The sequence below is a fragment of the Larimichthys crocea genome, chromosome VI, assembly GCF_000972845.2.
Source record: "Larimichthys crocea isolate SSNF chromosome VI, L_crocea_2.0, whole genome shotgun sequence".
NCBI classification, from domain to species: domain Eukaryota; kingdom Metazoa; phylum Chordata; class Actinopteri; family Sciaenidae; genus Larimichthys; species Larimichthys crocea.
This window is the reverse complement of record NC_040016.1, coordinates 800236-818210: the sequence shown is the minus strand read 5'-3', so window position 1 is coordinate 818210 and position 17975 is coordinate 800236. Positions and strand designations below refer to the sequence as shown.

At 39.9% G+C, this 17975-nt stretch overlaps 1 protein-coding gene across 1 annotated transcript in view; it reads left to right on the top strand.

The window, feature by feature from the left end:
- The first annotated feature begins 2870 nt into the window (after nucleotides 1-2870).
- cpne5b (copine Vb) overlaps nucleotides 2871-17975 on the top strand; it is a 109653-nt gene continuing 94548 nt past the window's right edge. Inside the window, exons 1-2 of the mRNA XM_010756389.3 lie at nucleotides 2871-2981; nucleotides 3133-3402. Of these exons, the coding sequence (XP_010754691.2) occupies nucleotides 2971-2981; nucleotides 3133-3402 (281 nt within the window). The 5' untranslated portion in view covers nucleotides 2871-2970. The remainder of the gene's footprint in view (nucleotides 2982-3132; nucleotides 3403-17975) is intronic.

Genomic DNA, 17975 nt, shown 5'->3' with positions numbered 1-17975 from the left:
CTACTAACTGAGCTAAACGCCGCCCCTTCAGTCTCAGTTTTTTAACCAGGCATTGTACATGCTGCTTAAAAATCAGGGACTCATTGATTCGGATGCCTAGATATTTATAGGAGTTAACTCTTTCAGTGCTTCTTCCTTCAAGAGTGAATGTTGGTTTCTACTTAAAATAATGTTAAGGCAACTGAAGAATGAGATTCAAGGAGACAACAAATGTCTTAATTTTCCAGGTTGTGGTGCGGGAAAAAAAAAATCACACATTTTCTTGTAAGGAGCTTCACTTGTTTGACAGGGCATTTGTCTGTTTTTGCATAATTGCTTCCAGAAAGGCGATATTTTTGGACAGCATGACGCAAGTAAGCATAAACACAGTAATTAGTGCTTAGGAAACTGCAGGAAGCCGAGAGAATAGGACAGAGAAGGAGGAAAAAGGACATTTGAATCCACCATGGTGTTATTAATGTGAACAGCAGTACAACGCACTGACCACCTCTTTGTCCTTCGCAATTAGATGGCAATAGCATTTAAAGGAAATTTTGTCTTGTCAGTCTTTGCTTTTCATCACTCAACAAGTCAACACCTTGAGTCATTCAGAAATAGACATGATGCAGGTTTTGTTTCTTAGGAACTGGCTGCAGCCTTAGGACTTATAAACTCCTATAAAAACACCTTTCAATGGTTCTGTTTTTTAACCCACCATGTCTGCTACAGAGAAATATAGAATAGTCTACTGGCTGGGTTTAAAAACAAAACCTGTTTGATGCTGCCAGACAGAAAGAATGTGAAAATATCCAAACCAGCCTCAACAGTCAACGCAGCAAGTCTTTCAGTGTTACTGAGTGTTAATTTTTCTGCGTTAATTATTCTCAATCGTCAACTGTCGATTGGAGTGCTGTTTGTTACAAAGCTGATCTGACTCTACAAAGAGTGTTCAAAATCACCATATGAATTATGAACTATTTCCATTTGACTCTCAGTTTGTGTGCGTTTGTGATATCAAAGATTACTAATGCAAAAGGTCTGTTGTGAAGGTCTTTTTCTTCCTCTTCCTCCATTTTTTTTCTTCTTTTCTCTTTGTCCTCTGGCCCTGCTCCTGCCAACCCACTCCCTGGAACATCTGCAATAATATATTCACCCACACTAAACAGCGAGCCTGTAAAATACATGAATCATCCTGGAGAGAAAAATGGGTGTGTATGTAGACATGTGCCTCTTTATCCCTCTTTACTGGTAATTCAACATATGAGAAAGTAATTTGTTTTTATATGTCTACATTCATGCGTACCTTTCTTTGAAAAAATGATTGTGTGTGCGTGTGTGCGTGCGTGCGTGCGTGTGTGTGAGCTGGAGGGCTGTGTGGGCAGAAGTGTCCTGTGCCGGTATAAATTGATTTCCAGGATCCAGACACTAGGTCCTCTATGCAGGAGTGAGCTGTGTGCTTCTGCACCCATTTATGAAAGGAGGTAAAATGGTTTATAGCTGTGTATGCCTCTGTGTATGTGTGATGTGAGCCTGAATAACAAGGGAAGAGAGAGCGAGACAAACAGAAAAAGGTACAATGATACTGGAAGTCTGATGTCTCTGTTTCCATATCGACCAAAAAGTGACATCTGCAGTTTTCCAAGTTGGTCAAAGTGATTTTTTTCATCCAGCAATCTGTGTGAAACATCTGGTCATTTATTTATTCATGACAACTAGTGTTTATGTGCATTTCATATACTTTTTGTGTGTATGTCCTTTGTTTATGCATGAAAAAAGACAAAGAGAGATATGGAGTGTCAGAATGAGTGAGATAAACAGTGAGGCAGTGAAGAGAGAGGATAACACACACACACATACACACACACACACACACACACACACACACATGCACGCGCGCTACATTTAGCAACTGTAGTTATCCAAAAATGACAAACCCATCACTTTCTTGGCAGGCGGTTGCACCAGTTTAGCATATTCATTACAATGTGGTTTACAGGGCAGGTCTTACTCCACATATAACAGGCTAATGATGGATGGTGACCATTAAATCTCTATGTAATTCCCTCCCTGTAATTAATATTGATTTTTAAGTCAGCCAGCATGAACACATTTTAATTGGTAACTGCTTTTCTTTAAAATGTCATGCACATGCCTCCTCTGACACACAAAACTATCAAATTCCACACAAAGGGAACCTTAACTCCAAGTCCAAATGCATTCATTCATTTGGATTAAACATATTAGCTTGAATGTACAGACTAAAGAAGTTTCTGAATCCTCCTCTGCTGGATTTTCACCATTATGGAGCTCTTCTGGGAGCTGTCCGTGGCTGTGGTGCTGAAATATTTTCTTTTTTAATTCCCCCTCAAAAGTTGCTCTGCAGTAGCCCTTCTTAACTTTTTTTTTGGCATGTAACCCATTGAAACTAAGCTGTGCCTACTTGAGAGCCCTTGCCCTACAGGATGAGAGGAGTTCAAGTGATTACTCCCTCTCAGACTGATTCATATAAATAATTTTTAGGAGGTTTACATGATCCAATAATCCACGTGACAAGATTAGATGAAAGTCTTTTCTTCCATCTCAGATTTACCCTGCGACACATCAGGGGGTCCCCACCACCAGGTTTGGAACCACTGCCCAGCACCAAGTGCCTCAACAGCAGGGTCTCATCCTGATCTTTATTTAATGGTTTTGAAGGATTTCACGCTACATCTCCTCTAGCACACATCAGATAGAGTCTTCAATATTAAATAGCATCAGTGCGTAATTAAATCACCATTTCAGTCACTCGCACACGCGCTCTCTGCGAGCAGCACAGAGTGACAGCAGCAGCAGTGGCAGCACCGGAGCATGGGCAGGGTTGCCAGCACTTGAGTGTAATTCCGTGTGGGAGGAGGATGGGTGTGTTTGAGAGTATCTAGCCTCTTCACACGCTCTGCTGTGCGCGCAGACTGAAGACAAAGCGCAGAGAGGAGTCCACCTCTCCATAAGATGTGCAGCCGGTCGGTGAGGGCGCAACAGTAATTTCAGACACTGTCCTTTTTTAAATTCTTTATTTACGCTGTATGGACAGTTAACCAAGTGCGCCTCTGCTTTTTGCTGCTGTCCACTTACTCAGTGCTCCCCCTCTCCCTCCTCCTCCCTCTTATCCAGCCTCAACATTTCTGAAGTGGCTACCTCACCCAGTCGGACCGGAGGCCGTCTGGTCTCTGATCTGGTCTCTGGAGGCACCGGAGAGTCGACCCGCGTCAGGACCAGGCTGTGCGGCTCCCGGATCAGACCCGAACCACCCCGAGATCTGGCGATGGAGATGATGGAGGGAGACGTTATGGACAAGCTAGAGGACATGTCATCGGTGTATGACTTCGACCCGATCACCGGCAACATCCCCGCCACAAAAGTAGAAATCACCGTATCCTGCAGGTGAGTCGAAGCGTCCGACAGAAAGCCGAGAGCGCAACCCGACGGTCAGAAAAGTTCGGTGTGAAGACTAGAAAAGTTGTAACGGAGCCCCACCCTTTCTGTGGGATTTAGTTAGGGTTGTTCAGTGAGAGGATGAGCTGTAGTGAACAGCGACAACTTGTCCAGCACACTGGTAAAACGCATTAGAGCTGCAGGTTTTGGGTGGGGACAGAGTCAGGCTGGTTTTTAGTTTACTTATCAAGGATGTTCATCCAATCTGTCACCCAAGAGTCTTCACAGTGAGTGATTCGTGCGCATTTCTGTGAGAATAAGTCCAAAAACACCTCTCACCGAAGGCGTTTCTGACCTGTGCCATCACAAAGGAAATCTGAAGAACCACACATTATTGATGCATGTAGGTGTTTTACATCAATTCTTATCAGATATCAAAGAGAAAAAACTCATTTTTATGTAGAGTGATACAAGAAGAACTACCATATGTGGTTCAAAGTGCTGTACATCATACCAAAAGTCACAAAATGTGAAAATTTAGGACTCCTGATTGAGGCTTGGCTTCATTTTTTGTGGATATACTACTATATGGTGGTGCACACATATCATACATACATACACGTTTTGCTGTGAGATCTTTTCAGGCAGAAGCCTCTTTCATATTTGTACCCATTGTAACAACTGGCTGCTTTCAGCATCAGCAAAGCCTCAGAAGCCTCTTTCCTTCCTTTCCTGCATTCTTAACAAAGTGCTGGATGTTAAAGATTCAAACGTTTACATCAGACCACAGAGTGCTCATGTCTCTGACCTCAGTCTAAGTCCCATTCTTTATTATATTTTCCTTTTTAGACAGTACTTCAGCAAAATAAATCCATCTGCAAATGAATCTGCAGGTCCTGTTCAGTGAGAATAAGCACACTCCCCTTCCCATTAGGAAAGGTTTTTCAAGTCGGTGCTTTCAACGCCTTTTGCCTCTCAGACACACACTCAAGTGCTGGCATGTGTGCACATCATCTCCCACACACACACACACACACACATCTCTCTGGTCTTTGATGCTGGTCTTAGGTTTGGTAAGCCATCGAAGCGGAGCGAGTTTGAGATATAACAAGCTGTGTGTGCATTATTGATGATTTCCGACGTTCACAGAAGCTCGAGCTGCCACATCTCTCAACTCAGAGTAAAAAACAAACAAAAAAAAACTGGCAAGAATGCGTGTGTTTCAATTTGCTGAATGAACAACCGTTTGCTTGTTTGTGTTGTGTAGGAACTAGTGGGCGATAGTGGAGAATCAGTTTAGATGTAGAAAGGAAGGCAAAGTGCTGCTTTTCTGTCAAAGCCCTGCGTGCTTTTGGATTTGTGTTTTTCAGCCTGTTACGATGAGGCGATTGGGATAAGCTACATGCCTCAGAGATGTGCAATTAAGCACCATTCAGGTAAATGATGAGTCCTATTCTGACAACCCCCTGCATTTATGCAAATTACTTCTCTGACAATGTGTGTGTGTGTGCTGGCAGAGTAGCTAGTGGTGCAGATGCATCCTACCAGAAAGAAGAGGAGTTTGGGTAGAAGAAATCTTTAATGGAAAGGGGAGGGTTGATGCTTTTCCTTCCTGCTTCTGTGTGTGTGTGTGAGAGAGAGCGAGATAGAGAGAGAGAGAAGAAAAAGCAAGAAAGGCTGAAAGCGTTCATCTTAGACAAAATATGCATTTGATTCAAACTTTCAATGAAATGTGATGATGTAATATGAACAGAATATATGTAACATGGTTTAATGTGATAACATTAACTTGATAGAGGAACGTTTTGCAGCCTTGACTATAATTAAAGTGTCTTTTAAGGTCCAATTTTCCTGCATACTCTGCAATTGCTTCGGTGTTATAAGAGAAATTTGATGGTAGGCATCTGTATAGACCACTTTTGAAGCAGAAGAACTCAACAATTAAATCTTTCTGCCACATTCAGTCACTTCCATTAACAGTTCAAGGCCTCACAAATCCTCTAAATTCTCTGTACAGATGTTGTGTGAGTCAGATTCCGAGAAGAGGCTCCCTGTTGGGTCTCTTGCTATTCTCCCTTTGTTATCATGTACATGCACTCTCTAGAACCTCCAAACCATGATGATAGCTGTTCCCTCTGGGTTAATACCCCTTATTATGGGCTATACTCCCTGCTTTTGACAACGTGTTATTATCAAGACCAATGACAAAATGAAAGGGGGTGAGTGGGTGGGATCTGTAAAATAAGGGGGCAAATGATAGGAATTGGTTTGTCTTTCATTAAGGGAGGAAAGAAGACTGAATGGTTTGGTAGCAGGAAGTAACAAACAGTCTTAAATTCATTGTGAGTAATTCTGCATTTGCAATATAATGCTAATTTAGGAAGTTGAGGCTTTCTTTCATGGTCAGAACCTTTACCTTGTGACTTTAGTTGACTAATATTACTTATAAGAACAGACAGTTGTGGGGGTTTGTCTGTCACTATGTTTGGTGTGTCATTTCCAGCACAGTTGTTGTTTAGAGAAGCTTGAAACAGTTTGACAGTATAGCAAAAAAACAAAAAAAACCAACAGGAAGTTGTGGGGCCAAAATTCAGCCTGTTTTTTTCTTAAACTGGTGTTTACACTCCCACAGGGCTTGTCAGTCACTGGTTTCTGGGGAGAAATGAAGGAAGAAAGGCACAATTGGCATGTGGACAGAAAAGCAGAGGTGTAAATCCTCCAGCCACAAAGATAAACCCCGGTCCTCTGTTCAGCCCTTCCTTCAATCCCTCTGTTGCCATTCACAAAGGTCGAAGTCGAAGTCTGTTGTCCCATTTGTGCTCCACTGTCTAAATGTCCTGTCAATTCAAACATAATAAAGAAGTACTTATGTGTCTAATGTGGCAGCCATTTACCAGTCTCTTCAGTCAGCTGATGAGAGACTGTCTGGCTTGTCTATTGAAGAATAGGTCAGTCAATGGAAGAGCACCAGCTTCTGAGAGTGTTATTGATAAGCAATGAGCCCACCTGACATTACTGGTAGCCGTGTGCCGAAGCGAATGCAAGAATCAACAAAACTAAGCAACTACAGGTTTGAGCTGCTGAAGTCAATAATTGAATTTCCTGTAGACACACAAGCTCCCAGTTTGTGCCTCTTGGGCTTATCATTATCATAGTTTGAATTAAGCATTTTGAAAAATACATACCCAGTGATCTTTGAAACCCAGAAGGTAGTTTAGCGTCACTTACTGCTCTCTAGGTATTTCCAGACTCCTCCAACCATCTGGATAAAAAAATACTCGGCTTGATAAAAAAGGTGTTTATAATCTGTTTCCCAAAGTTGCAACTCTTGATAGATGTCTTAGCTCTAGAGTTCTGCTTGGACCCTAAAACCAATAACCAAACCAAAACCCTACCCAAAACAATGCTGTATTACAAAGACCAAGTTAGGTTGATTTCTCACATCTAAAAAACAAGACATCTGTAAATAAGATAACAAGCCATAGGTTTAGTGGCAATACACATTGTGTCATCTTCCAGCATTTAACACTATGGCAAAAACAATAAATCTCAAAACTTCCCCTTTTTCTAATATCAGACAGATGAACATGGCTTTTTCATTCAAAATGTCATCCCCATCTGAAGTTGACAACAGTCCAAACAGTTATAATCCAGAACAGAGTTGTGAGAGAAGGTTAGAGGTTTTTATCTGCAGTCAAAACCAGTTCAAAATGTTTCCACAGTGCAACAGTCTTTCCCTAAAGTATGGGATTTTTAAAATAAGATTAAGATTAATAGAAACATCAATATAGAGAATCCAAACCTAATTTCTGGCATTTTTTCATCCAGGTGATTAGCAGAGTCTTTAAGGATTCTGAAAATACCTTTAAAACAGAGGATTGTTGTTAAATGACTTTATGGGTTTTTCAAATGTCACTGGGTATTCATTTTCAAGGAACTCAAATGTAATGATAGTAAACAAGAGGCACAAATTAGTGCGAGGATGGGCCCACATAGTGATCGAGATCAAAATCAAATGTTTGCTTGGCTTAGCTAAAGCCTTTAGCTACTGGAAGAGATTTACACCAAATAAAATGACCAAATAAGGAACTATTTTTAAACTGTGGCAGGACAAAAAGTTGATTTTGTTAGAATAAAGGGTGAGAAAGGTGTTTTGAACTGCTGCTTATGTAAGAATATTACGGGATGCATCTTGGCTCTTACAATAAGTGAAAGGGGATGATTGATGCGTGGCAAAGGTCAGGCAGAGTGAGGTGTGATTGGCAACAGGCGCCAGGTCAAAGTTCACATTGACTCAACTCAGAGCAGAGAGAACCAATTAAACCATTAATGGATTGTTCATTCCTAGAGAGTGACACCTAATCTAAGATCTTCGATAAGGTGAGGATGGGTCTTGTAGCAACTGAATTTTACTCTAATTGGTGGCTTGTGGTTGTGAAATAATGATTCTATTCCTGTAGTCAGCGCATGCCCCCCTAACACTGGAGATGTGGAATTTCTCGGCTTGTTTCATGAGTATAGGGCAAGCATTATATGTTGCTGCTCTTAAATTCCTCTGCTAAATGTCTAGATGGTCTGCATTTGCATATATATTTGTGCTTATGAGGACCCTGGTTTCAGCATCTGATTGATTCCTTTACGGATCTGGGACAGATATGAAAGCCTCTCATACAGTGTAGAAAACCCCTCAGGAGACCCAGCGCTGCAGCTTCTCATCGCTCTGATTTTCCTTGCTCTTTCACATCACATCTCTCTAGGCCTGAGCACTTTTGGTGTGAATATGTACTGCACCGCAAGCACCACTGAAGCTAATTAACCATATGAAGAACGTGGTGTATAAAACATGAGCTCAGCTTTGCAAAATGCAACATAATTATCTTGCAGATGACACACCACCACCAACACCACGACTACCACCATCAAAAGTAAGATAAACCTCTCTCTTTCTTACACGCACATTCCCATGCATTCAGTAATTTTGTAGCACAACAGATTTGGCACACTACCCAATGTCACACAGCCTGACTTTAGTTGGGAAAATTAAATGTAGAGAGAGAGAGAGAGAGAGAGAAGCAGGGAGAGAGAGAGGAAAAATAGTGTGGATGAGGGAGCAGATAAACAAAGGCAGGCTGAGATGAGTAACATATGGGCGTGGGTATGCTTGTCATTGCACAGTAACTGGGAAGTGAATTCATTAAGAAATGCAAATAAGACCAGCGTGTTTAGAGAGAAATCGACAGAAGTGATAGAAATGTTAAATTACCTCCTCTTGGCATGTGATTTAGTTTTATTATCACCAACAGCACAGGGGCTGCAGGTGAGTCATTTACACCGTGCAACATTTCTATGAAATGTGAGCATGAGCAGTAAATGAGAGGAAATAAGAATGATGAGAATGAGATGTTGGGGAAAAGGCACATCTTGTCATGAAGTGACACTTGACAAAAATCATGAAAATAGATTTTTATAACAAGGATTTGACAATAAAACATTGTAGGCTGTTTTTCCTTTTTAAACAATTATTTTCTACCTTTGAGGAACACTCTGTGTAAATATTTTATATATATTCACAAAATTCCACTTAAATGATTCAGTACTAATGAATAATAACAACGCATAAACAAGGAACTAGCAAAACAGCTATGTAACAAAAAGAAGCTGAGCCGTGTGTGCCATTTAAACATTATGTAAAAAACCCAGGAATTTTTTTATGAACCTTAAGAAACCCTGTAACTACACTATAATGAGGTGACCAATGGCCCACTTAATTTTACAGCCAAGTATATTATATCTGAACTGTATAACAGTACTTATAACTACAAACTATTACAGTTTAAATAATATTTTGACTTTGACTCACCCTCAGTTACTTACTGTACTGCTGTGGGTAAGTAAGGTAAGAAACACGCTCGAAACACGCAAACACACTATTCCCAACTCTTCTGTTCTCATATTTTTCAACCTCCAAACTCTTCAGATACAGAGTAACGCTCTGGCACGTTGAAAACTTGTGCTGTGCCTAATTATATATGCTAATTATGATATTGGTTCCAAAAACGCTGAAAAAAAAAAATGCACACGTTATATATAGATTTTAGTTCTGCAGCATAGCAGAACTAAAATTAATGAATTCATTAATATTCTATTTAATACTTTGAAAATTGTGCTTGTTAAGCATGATTATGGGCATGAAGCCTAGATGAGAGCAAGAAAAAGACAGATAACAAAAAATGAGAAAATAGAGACTTTAGACAGAGAGATAGAGAGAGAGAGAAGGAGTTGACTAAAAATGACAAAATTAATGAATACGAGAGAGAAGGAGTTGACTAAAAATGACAAAATTAATGAATACAAAACTAAGGAGGAAAATCAGATTTTCTCCTGTATACACAAATATCTGAAAAGTAAAACATGCCCATAACAACAACCCTGAAATACTCAGAGAGAGAGAGAGATGTAATGACCTGATGCTTTGTACAACCATAGGATGGGGGACATTATACATACACCTCGACCTACCAGCTCTTCACTCTCCTGAACATGCATGCACATTTAGATAATCTGTGCATATCATCTGCTTATTGTTTATTAACATTCATTTGTAGGGAAACAAACAAATGTGAAACATGTCTGTTTTTTTCTTTTCTGAGGCCACACAGATGTTGCTCCTTTTCCTTTGACTTCACACTGTACAAGCTGCAGTATTATTAAGACCAGGATGCTCTAAGACCTGCAAAAACTGATGAAACTGCTTCTCTGCCTCACTCTAACTATCTCGCACAGACCTGGCCTCATGGGGGCTATTGCACAAAATCTGGTGCTAGCAGCGCACAACCCTTTCTATTCCCCCTCTTGTGCTTTGTTCTGCTTTGCAGATAGACAGTGGACAGCTGTGTGTGGTCACTGGTGTGTGCGTGTTAAGGCTGTTTTGTCACAGCAACGCGGTTAATTTGGGAGAAAAAAAATGAAAAGACTTTATGAGGCTTAGAAGCAGCAGACTGAAATTAAATATGCATCAGAGTTGTTATTGTTTCTGCTAACAAAATATTTATTTTTTTTCTGTTTCGAGACTGCATTGATCTACAAAAAAACATTTTTTTTGTGTTTGTGTGGCGTTGTTTGCATACAAAAGACATTTGGATGCCTTTACAGCTTGAAGCACTCTTTTCTCCTGATCTGGCAGAACCAATCAATTATTTTCCCCCCCGTCTTACTTACTAACACCTCAGCTGAGTGCATTGTAGACAGCAAACATCGTTTCTGAGCAACATATAGTATCTTTCACAGTTCAACACAGTTAATTGCCTTTTTAAATGCCTTCTTTCCACTATGTTCTGTACACTGATGGACAGGCTGTGACTAATGCTTTTACTAAATCAATAAAGTGGACTGTAGGCATGCTGAAACCATTCTGAATGTGCACATGGTAAGAGCTTGTATCCACACTTTAAAAGCAATATTTTTCCTTTACTGGTTTGTTTTGCATGATTAGAAAATCATCTGTTAAAAAAAACTTTTTTAATTATTTCTTTTATTATTTCATTATCATGATACCATAAAGATGCTTGATTTTTATCTGCCACTTTTCACTCGACATTCAATAATCCCCTCTAGCCCTGACAGCAGCACTGTTCAGTTGTCAGCGTCTTAACGCAGCAATGGCTATAATCAGCTCTGTCAGCTCTGCTGCCGAGAGTTAACTGTCTCATTCCTGTACCCATCAAAATTCTTCCATCCACACTTGTATCGAGCTTGTGTCTTTCAGCTCTTAGAGAATCTCCTTGAATACAAACGAGGCTGTGGTCGACAGCGGATGAACATAAGTGATAAGTCCAAAGGAAGAGGGGTAACGCTCTCCGTATGTGTTAATGATGGTTCAGTGTCACGCTGGCTTTGGTGGCTGAGAGGCTGAAACAGGCCTTTGATCTCTGCTCTCTGGCTAACAGGCTTGCTGGCTGACTGGCAAGAGCAGAGGAGTCATGGGAAGACAAAGTCAAATTTATTGGTGAAGGACTCTCTCTGTCCCAAATACCTAAGACTGTGAGCAGTAAACATGTTAGAGTGGGGATGTGAGTCTGTGTCCTGTGTTTAATGCTAAGAGCCATGAAATGTAACTTTCGCTGTGAAGCAGATTGCCTAATAACTGCCAGCCAAGTTTTATCTGAGTAATGAACTGTAAATACAACTACAATAACACGATTTTTCCAGAATTTATTAGATTATTGGCTGAAACGTTTCATTTTTGACATCCTACAAAGCTGTTCTCCTGTTTGTGAAAGTAAGCCGGACATTTTCCATTTCATTTTTTATCTTTCAAGTCTGACATCAGTTTTTTTCACTCATCACTGCTCTTTTCATGATATCAGTGATGTTGCAGCCAGCTTCATTGTGATGGGTGAAAGCTCCAGTGTTCATGTCTACAGAGTGACACAAACACTACAGGAACTGCACTGATGTTTTCATGATAGCAACATGTGCTGAATTCTGCGCTAAAGACTAAATCATTTATAATACTATAAATATGTAACAAGTTCACAGGACCATAATACAGCAATGTGTTGGAATAACACACTGTTTGCTTTTCACACATCGCACTATAAACACTTTCAAACAAGGCCTTTGCAAATTGGTATACACACACCTCTGGTCAGGGTTTGATGAGTGCTTGTACATGTTTGACCTGCATGTGGGAAATCATGGGGTCACCTGAGTCATCTGTCTAATTGGAGGAGCCATTATTAAAATTGGACGGGGGGGTCTACGACTTATTTGTTTCTGCTTCCTGATTAGCATTTTATCAAAGTACCATTGGACTGACTTCCCATGAGTCTTATTATTTATATTGCATAATTGGATTAATTTGGCTTTTCAGTTGGAGCTACAGACAAAGCTAAGAGGCCACATCTCTGCAGGAACTAAACACCACAGAGCCCACAGTGGATAAGTGCAGTCTGTAGAGAAATGGATACAGTATTTGTAAAAGATGACCTGTTTTTAAAAGCTTAGAGATAATTACAGATTGGTGATCACCAGCAGCCTGAGGGTAATTGACCAGTTCTTCATTTTCTTATAAATGATGGACACATTCATTTTTAATAGAAAATGTACTTCCACTGGCACCATTATTGCCATTCATGAGACCAGATTCAGGAAAGTTTTTATGCTGTAGGTTCTGTTAGTAAGGAAGGTCAGTGAATGCAAACGCATACCGATACATATTATTTCAGAAGGTCAGAAATAAAATCTGAAAATAAGATATACACACGCCATTAAATTCTCTAAATCACTGTGCTCTCTGTGCTGCAATGAATCATTGTTAGTACTTCAAACATGCGTGATATGTGTGAAATTCAAGTCACTTTTTGAAATGATGAATGCCTTGTAAGTTTCCAAAGACATCTCAAAGACATACCTAAGAAAAGCAACAAAAAAGTAAATGGACTAAAACTCTCAGCATCAAAACCTTCTGAAAAACAGGACAGGTGCATGAACAGTCATTTAGCTGTGTGAATTGCACCCATTGTGCGGCAGTAGAAGCATCTGTCCTCACCATATGCGATGGCGTAATCAGTCAGAGCTATTGAGGAAAGTGAGTCACAGCTGTGGACAGCAACCTTCACCTGGCAATTAGAAAGATGGGGCTTTTTCATGTTTGCTACAGGACCACATGTACCACAAGTCATGCATCCTAATCGAATACAATGAACTAATTTGTTTTTAATGACAGGCTAGTGAATGCAGGTGAGTGGACTCTTCCAGCCAGAATACTTTTTCAGATTAAGTCTCTCTTTTAGAATATCGGTAATGTCACTCACTCACTGAGCTGTTCATGTTGCAATATTCTTATTATCCTTAGTTATATACTTATTTTGACATATTCCAATAATAGCATCATGCTTATTTGAACACATTTTTCCAGACCAGGTGATGGTATATTGAGCCTGTATTACTTAAAATTAGAAACAATATCTGGCATGCTTCAGCTAATGATCTCAGCTTGCTGCAGGTATGTGGCCTCAGGTTTGGATCTGCCAGTATTTCTCCCCACTGGCATCTGATGGAGCCACAGAGCAGAAACATGGCAGCCCACCACCAAAGTCACCATGTGTCCAATTTAACCGCATCACATAAGATCTGTGTGGAAAGGTTTTTCAGTTGAAGACACTGAGCATTATTTTCAAACTGGAAACACACAATGTTCATTTGAGGTGTCACTGTAGCAGCTGTAGCTTTATTTGTCAAGGCAGAGTCTGGATACTGTTAATTTGAGATGACAACTAATTTGCTGAACCTTCACATAATGTACCTGTAGAATCTTCAAAGCTGACGCCGCACACAAAGCCTCAAAATAAATGCAGACAATGTAATTAATCTAACTTTTTCTTTGGTGCACAAGCAAGACTGAATGAAAACAGTCTAAAGCTGTCATTGTTTACAATGCCAGTTTTGTGGGCTAGTCAGCATCTTGTAGTGAATGATACATGATTGAGTTCATTCCTCAGAGTAGATGTTTGCCTTTTCTGGGCTTGCAGTGCTATTTCAGCTCTGGCTCTGTGCCCCCTAATGCAGGACAGGCTGATTGGGCAAGATCGTCCTGTGTGGTACAGCAAAGCTGGAAATGTGTGAAAGTGTGTGGGAGAGATGACTGGATTTGATTATGGAGCTACCAGCCCTGAGGGGAAATAGATGATGGATGTGTATGTGTGTGTGTGTGTGTGTGTGTGTGTGTGTGTGTGTGTGTGTGTGTCTTGTTCTTCTGGCTGCACTCATAAGGATGTAATTCCCCTCGTTGGTTTAGGACAGTTATTGTTCAGGATTTTAATTCAAATGAATGACTGTAAATAAAGCTGTATACATTATTTTTCCGCCGGCTCTCAAAGCAACTTAGTGCTCTTATTAAAGTATCATTGTAGTTCTAACATTTTTTTAATCCTAATTGTATCGGCTGAACCCCTCATTTGTCTCATTTAATAACCTCTGCCATTTATTTAAGGATTTCTACAATTTGACCCTGCCAGAAGCGTGGCTCTAGGGATGGAAATGTCAGGCTGTTGGAGCGAAATACCTATAACAGTATTTAATGGATTTTTTAAAAATTAAATATGGGACAGACATTCATGTTCCCCGTATGATCAACTGTACATTTAGAATTCTCCTGTCTTTTTACTAGAACCACCATCAAGGTTGTGCAATACTTTGGTTTATGACCAAACACCCACAAAAATTTCACATCAGCCTCAGATGTATGTTGTCTTTAGTTCTAATCTGAATGCTAACATGCCAAACATTAACTACTAAATACCAAAATTCTAGTTGTAAACAATTGTGAATGTTAGCGTGTAGCTCAACGCACCATTGTGTCAAAGTGCAGCTTCACAGAGCTGCGAGCTTCACTCCAGCCTGCATATCGTGTGTGCCAATAAATGATTTGAGCCACGAGTCAGTATCCCCTCAGCTAAAGAAGCATGTCTTACATACATGCAAAGGAGGGACATCCATACAGTGACCCACTTCACTGAAACAATCACATTTTGCACTGACCTACTTTGCAACAGTTTCAAAACTTTTTATCTTTTTTTTTTTTTTTACAGTATGGGCTCACTTTCATTTCCATTTTGCTTTTCACCTCAAGAGCCCTGCTGCATTCAACTCCAGTACCATGTAAAGCAGCACGCTGGAAAGTTCTTGGCAATCTCTCAGTCATACAATATGATACAGTTTCTTTTAGTATTTTGTTCCACCAACAAAATACAAGTTGATTTATGTTGTGTGACTGCATCTGAAAATCCAATGTTTTTGAAGTCTCATTCTGCAGCTCATAGAAAAAAACAGATGACACAACTCGTAAATAATCTCTGATCTGTTTGTCAGGGTCCTAACCATGCAGTTTGTAATGCTGCCCCAGTACCTGACCTGTCTTGACTTGGGCTAAGGCACAGTTGGGAACTGTTGGGAATTTTGTGATGATCCAGAGCTTCCGTACCAGCCTGCAAATTGAATGTGTCTGTCTGGCAGGCTGAGCAGGAATCTCCCCAGAGGAAGTCCTGGCCTGAATAATTCAACAGCTGGTGGGAAAAACGATCCTGCTTGGTTTTGCTATCGATCCGACACTAAAGCAATGCCAGCACTACAGTTTGGACTCAGATGATTGAGGCTGTGAAGAGAGATTTATTTATGAATTGCTACTGCTCATTTTGTTGCAGACATAAGATACATTAGAGAGCATATTTTGTGGAGAAGGTCTACACAATATGTGGATGTTTATGTCAGTATTAACACAGATATATCCAGGTGTATCCTGTGAAATCTATAAAAGGCAATAAAGGCAGCCAAGTATTAAGAAAGCAAAAATGACAAGATAGTGATAAGATGAGAGACAGTGATGAAGGGCCGGTGAAGGTTTATTTTGATGCATCATCCAGTTTTAATAACACGCCGCTGCATAATGCTTTACCCAACGCTCTTATAAACAGATTATCATCCGTCTTCCTCCTCCACATTTTCCTCTATCGTTTCCTCTACGGTACCTCTTTTCTCCCTTCCCCATCTCTTTGCTCTTTCCTTTTCATCTTCCACTATAACTCTTCTCTCTAAGCTCACCTCTTTTCCTTTTTTTTATCTTGTTCTTTCCTCCTCATTCCTCATTAACTCCTCCCTTCCTCTGTCACCCGCTGCTACAATCCACACGTCCCTTTCATTTTGCCTCACCCTCAATATCCTTACACTCTTTTTCAAGAGTGTGAGGATAGCTGCCTCATTACAATCCATCCTTGTTTAAATGTCCTTGAGGAAAACACTCTTCTGTGGTTGTTGTTTAGTGACAAATTGTCAAGGCTAGATGAAAAACATCACACTTTTAAGAGATAAAAAGCTTTTTTTTTTTTTTTACTTCATTACCAGGATTTTTTTTTTAACCTAAATAAATTTGAAAGGATTTGTAACACAACCAATAATGGAGCTTCAAGGTGTGCAGTTATCTCTTGCAGTGACATTTAGGATTATTTAACAATTTAAAAATTGTTTAAGTTTAAGTACAGTGGCGCATAGAGTTTTCTTCTCAACACATACTCAGACAATGGCAACATTTTTGATGATGATGAACAATTTTGTTTAATGACTGCTGTCGGTGCTAACCTAGATGACAAATACATTATGTTTTCTGTGACCCTCTGTTTCGCTGTTTCTTACGATCTTATCTGGTAGCAGCAGAAGGAAATGTTGGACTTGCTGTAGCAGCAACTCAGTACAGCTTGGATTTGGCATTATGACAGTTAACAGTATACAGTGACACCAATACTGTACAATTTAAAAAATAGCAGTGCTGAATTACACACATGCAGAGGGTAGGAGGGCAATTTTATTCTGATATAAGGAGGTAATTAGAGAATGCAAATACATTGAATAGTCATTGTTGAACGATTGCAGACAGTAAATAGTATAAAAAACAGGACCTTATGCGAGGAAAAATACAGAGGAGGTAAAAAAAGAACATCAACACCTTCCTAGTGTGAGCTGAAGCTGAAGCTGCATGCTTCATCCTCTGCTGTGTATGTAGCTGAGGCCTTAGTCCGACAAACACAGGGACCATGCATCCATGACACAGACAGCACAGAGACGGAGACAGTGATGTAACCTGGTCACTAGGTTTTCATAGAGTTGCGAACTTGCACCCTGCGCACTGCCCAAAACTTGGCACTTAAATAAACCTCCTGAACAAAAATAAAAAATAAGAAGAAAATACAGGCAGAGAGAGCGGAGTCTCTAGGGACACAGACACTGACACACACTTCTAGTGGGTCAAAAGATTGAGTGGGATTATAGTCTCTATACAATGGCCTTTAAGTTAATGTTGCAAACTTGTTTTTTATTTACACAACAGCAGTTACTCAGCAACATTCGTTTAGAGTCGTTTTTGTGTCTTTGTCTGCTGTGAAAAACATCACCAAAATGTTATTAGCTTAGGTACATTTTGCAAAATTTCTTTAGCTCAATTTTAGTTGTGCCCTTCATTTAACTTCTCCCAGTCTTGAGTTTTGCTGCATAATGTACAAACAAGAGGTCAATATGAGGTCTGTATGTATACAGTATAGATTCTCTCTACACCCACAAACTGTCCTCTTGAAACATATAAATACACCCTCGAAGGAAACCTTTACCCTCGATGCACACAGGCATTTCACAGTCTTTTCTTAGATAGAAAATTTCCATGCAATACTATGTTTGAAACATTTTTTAACATTCTTGTGTGCAATATGGTGATATGTTTGCTATATGTCACAACAATCTGGTACATGTAGCTAATAATATGTAATGTATGCAATACAGTGTTAATGAATGCATAATTTTTATAGCTGAGCAGTATCAGTGAAGACTCCTTAAAATCTATGAGCTCCCAAAGTTTCAAGTATTAGCTGGTGGCAGTCTATTTATGCTGACTTGTGCTCTACTCCAAATCAAGAATCTCATCAGCTCAATTTCCATGTCTTGAAACGCCTCTTCAAAAAGAAGCACTCATCCCTAGATATTTATCACCCTTTTCTCAGCCTGTACTCAGTGCGGAGTTGGAGAGCTGAGGCATCTCC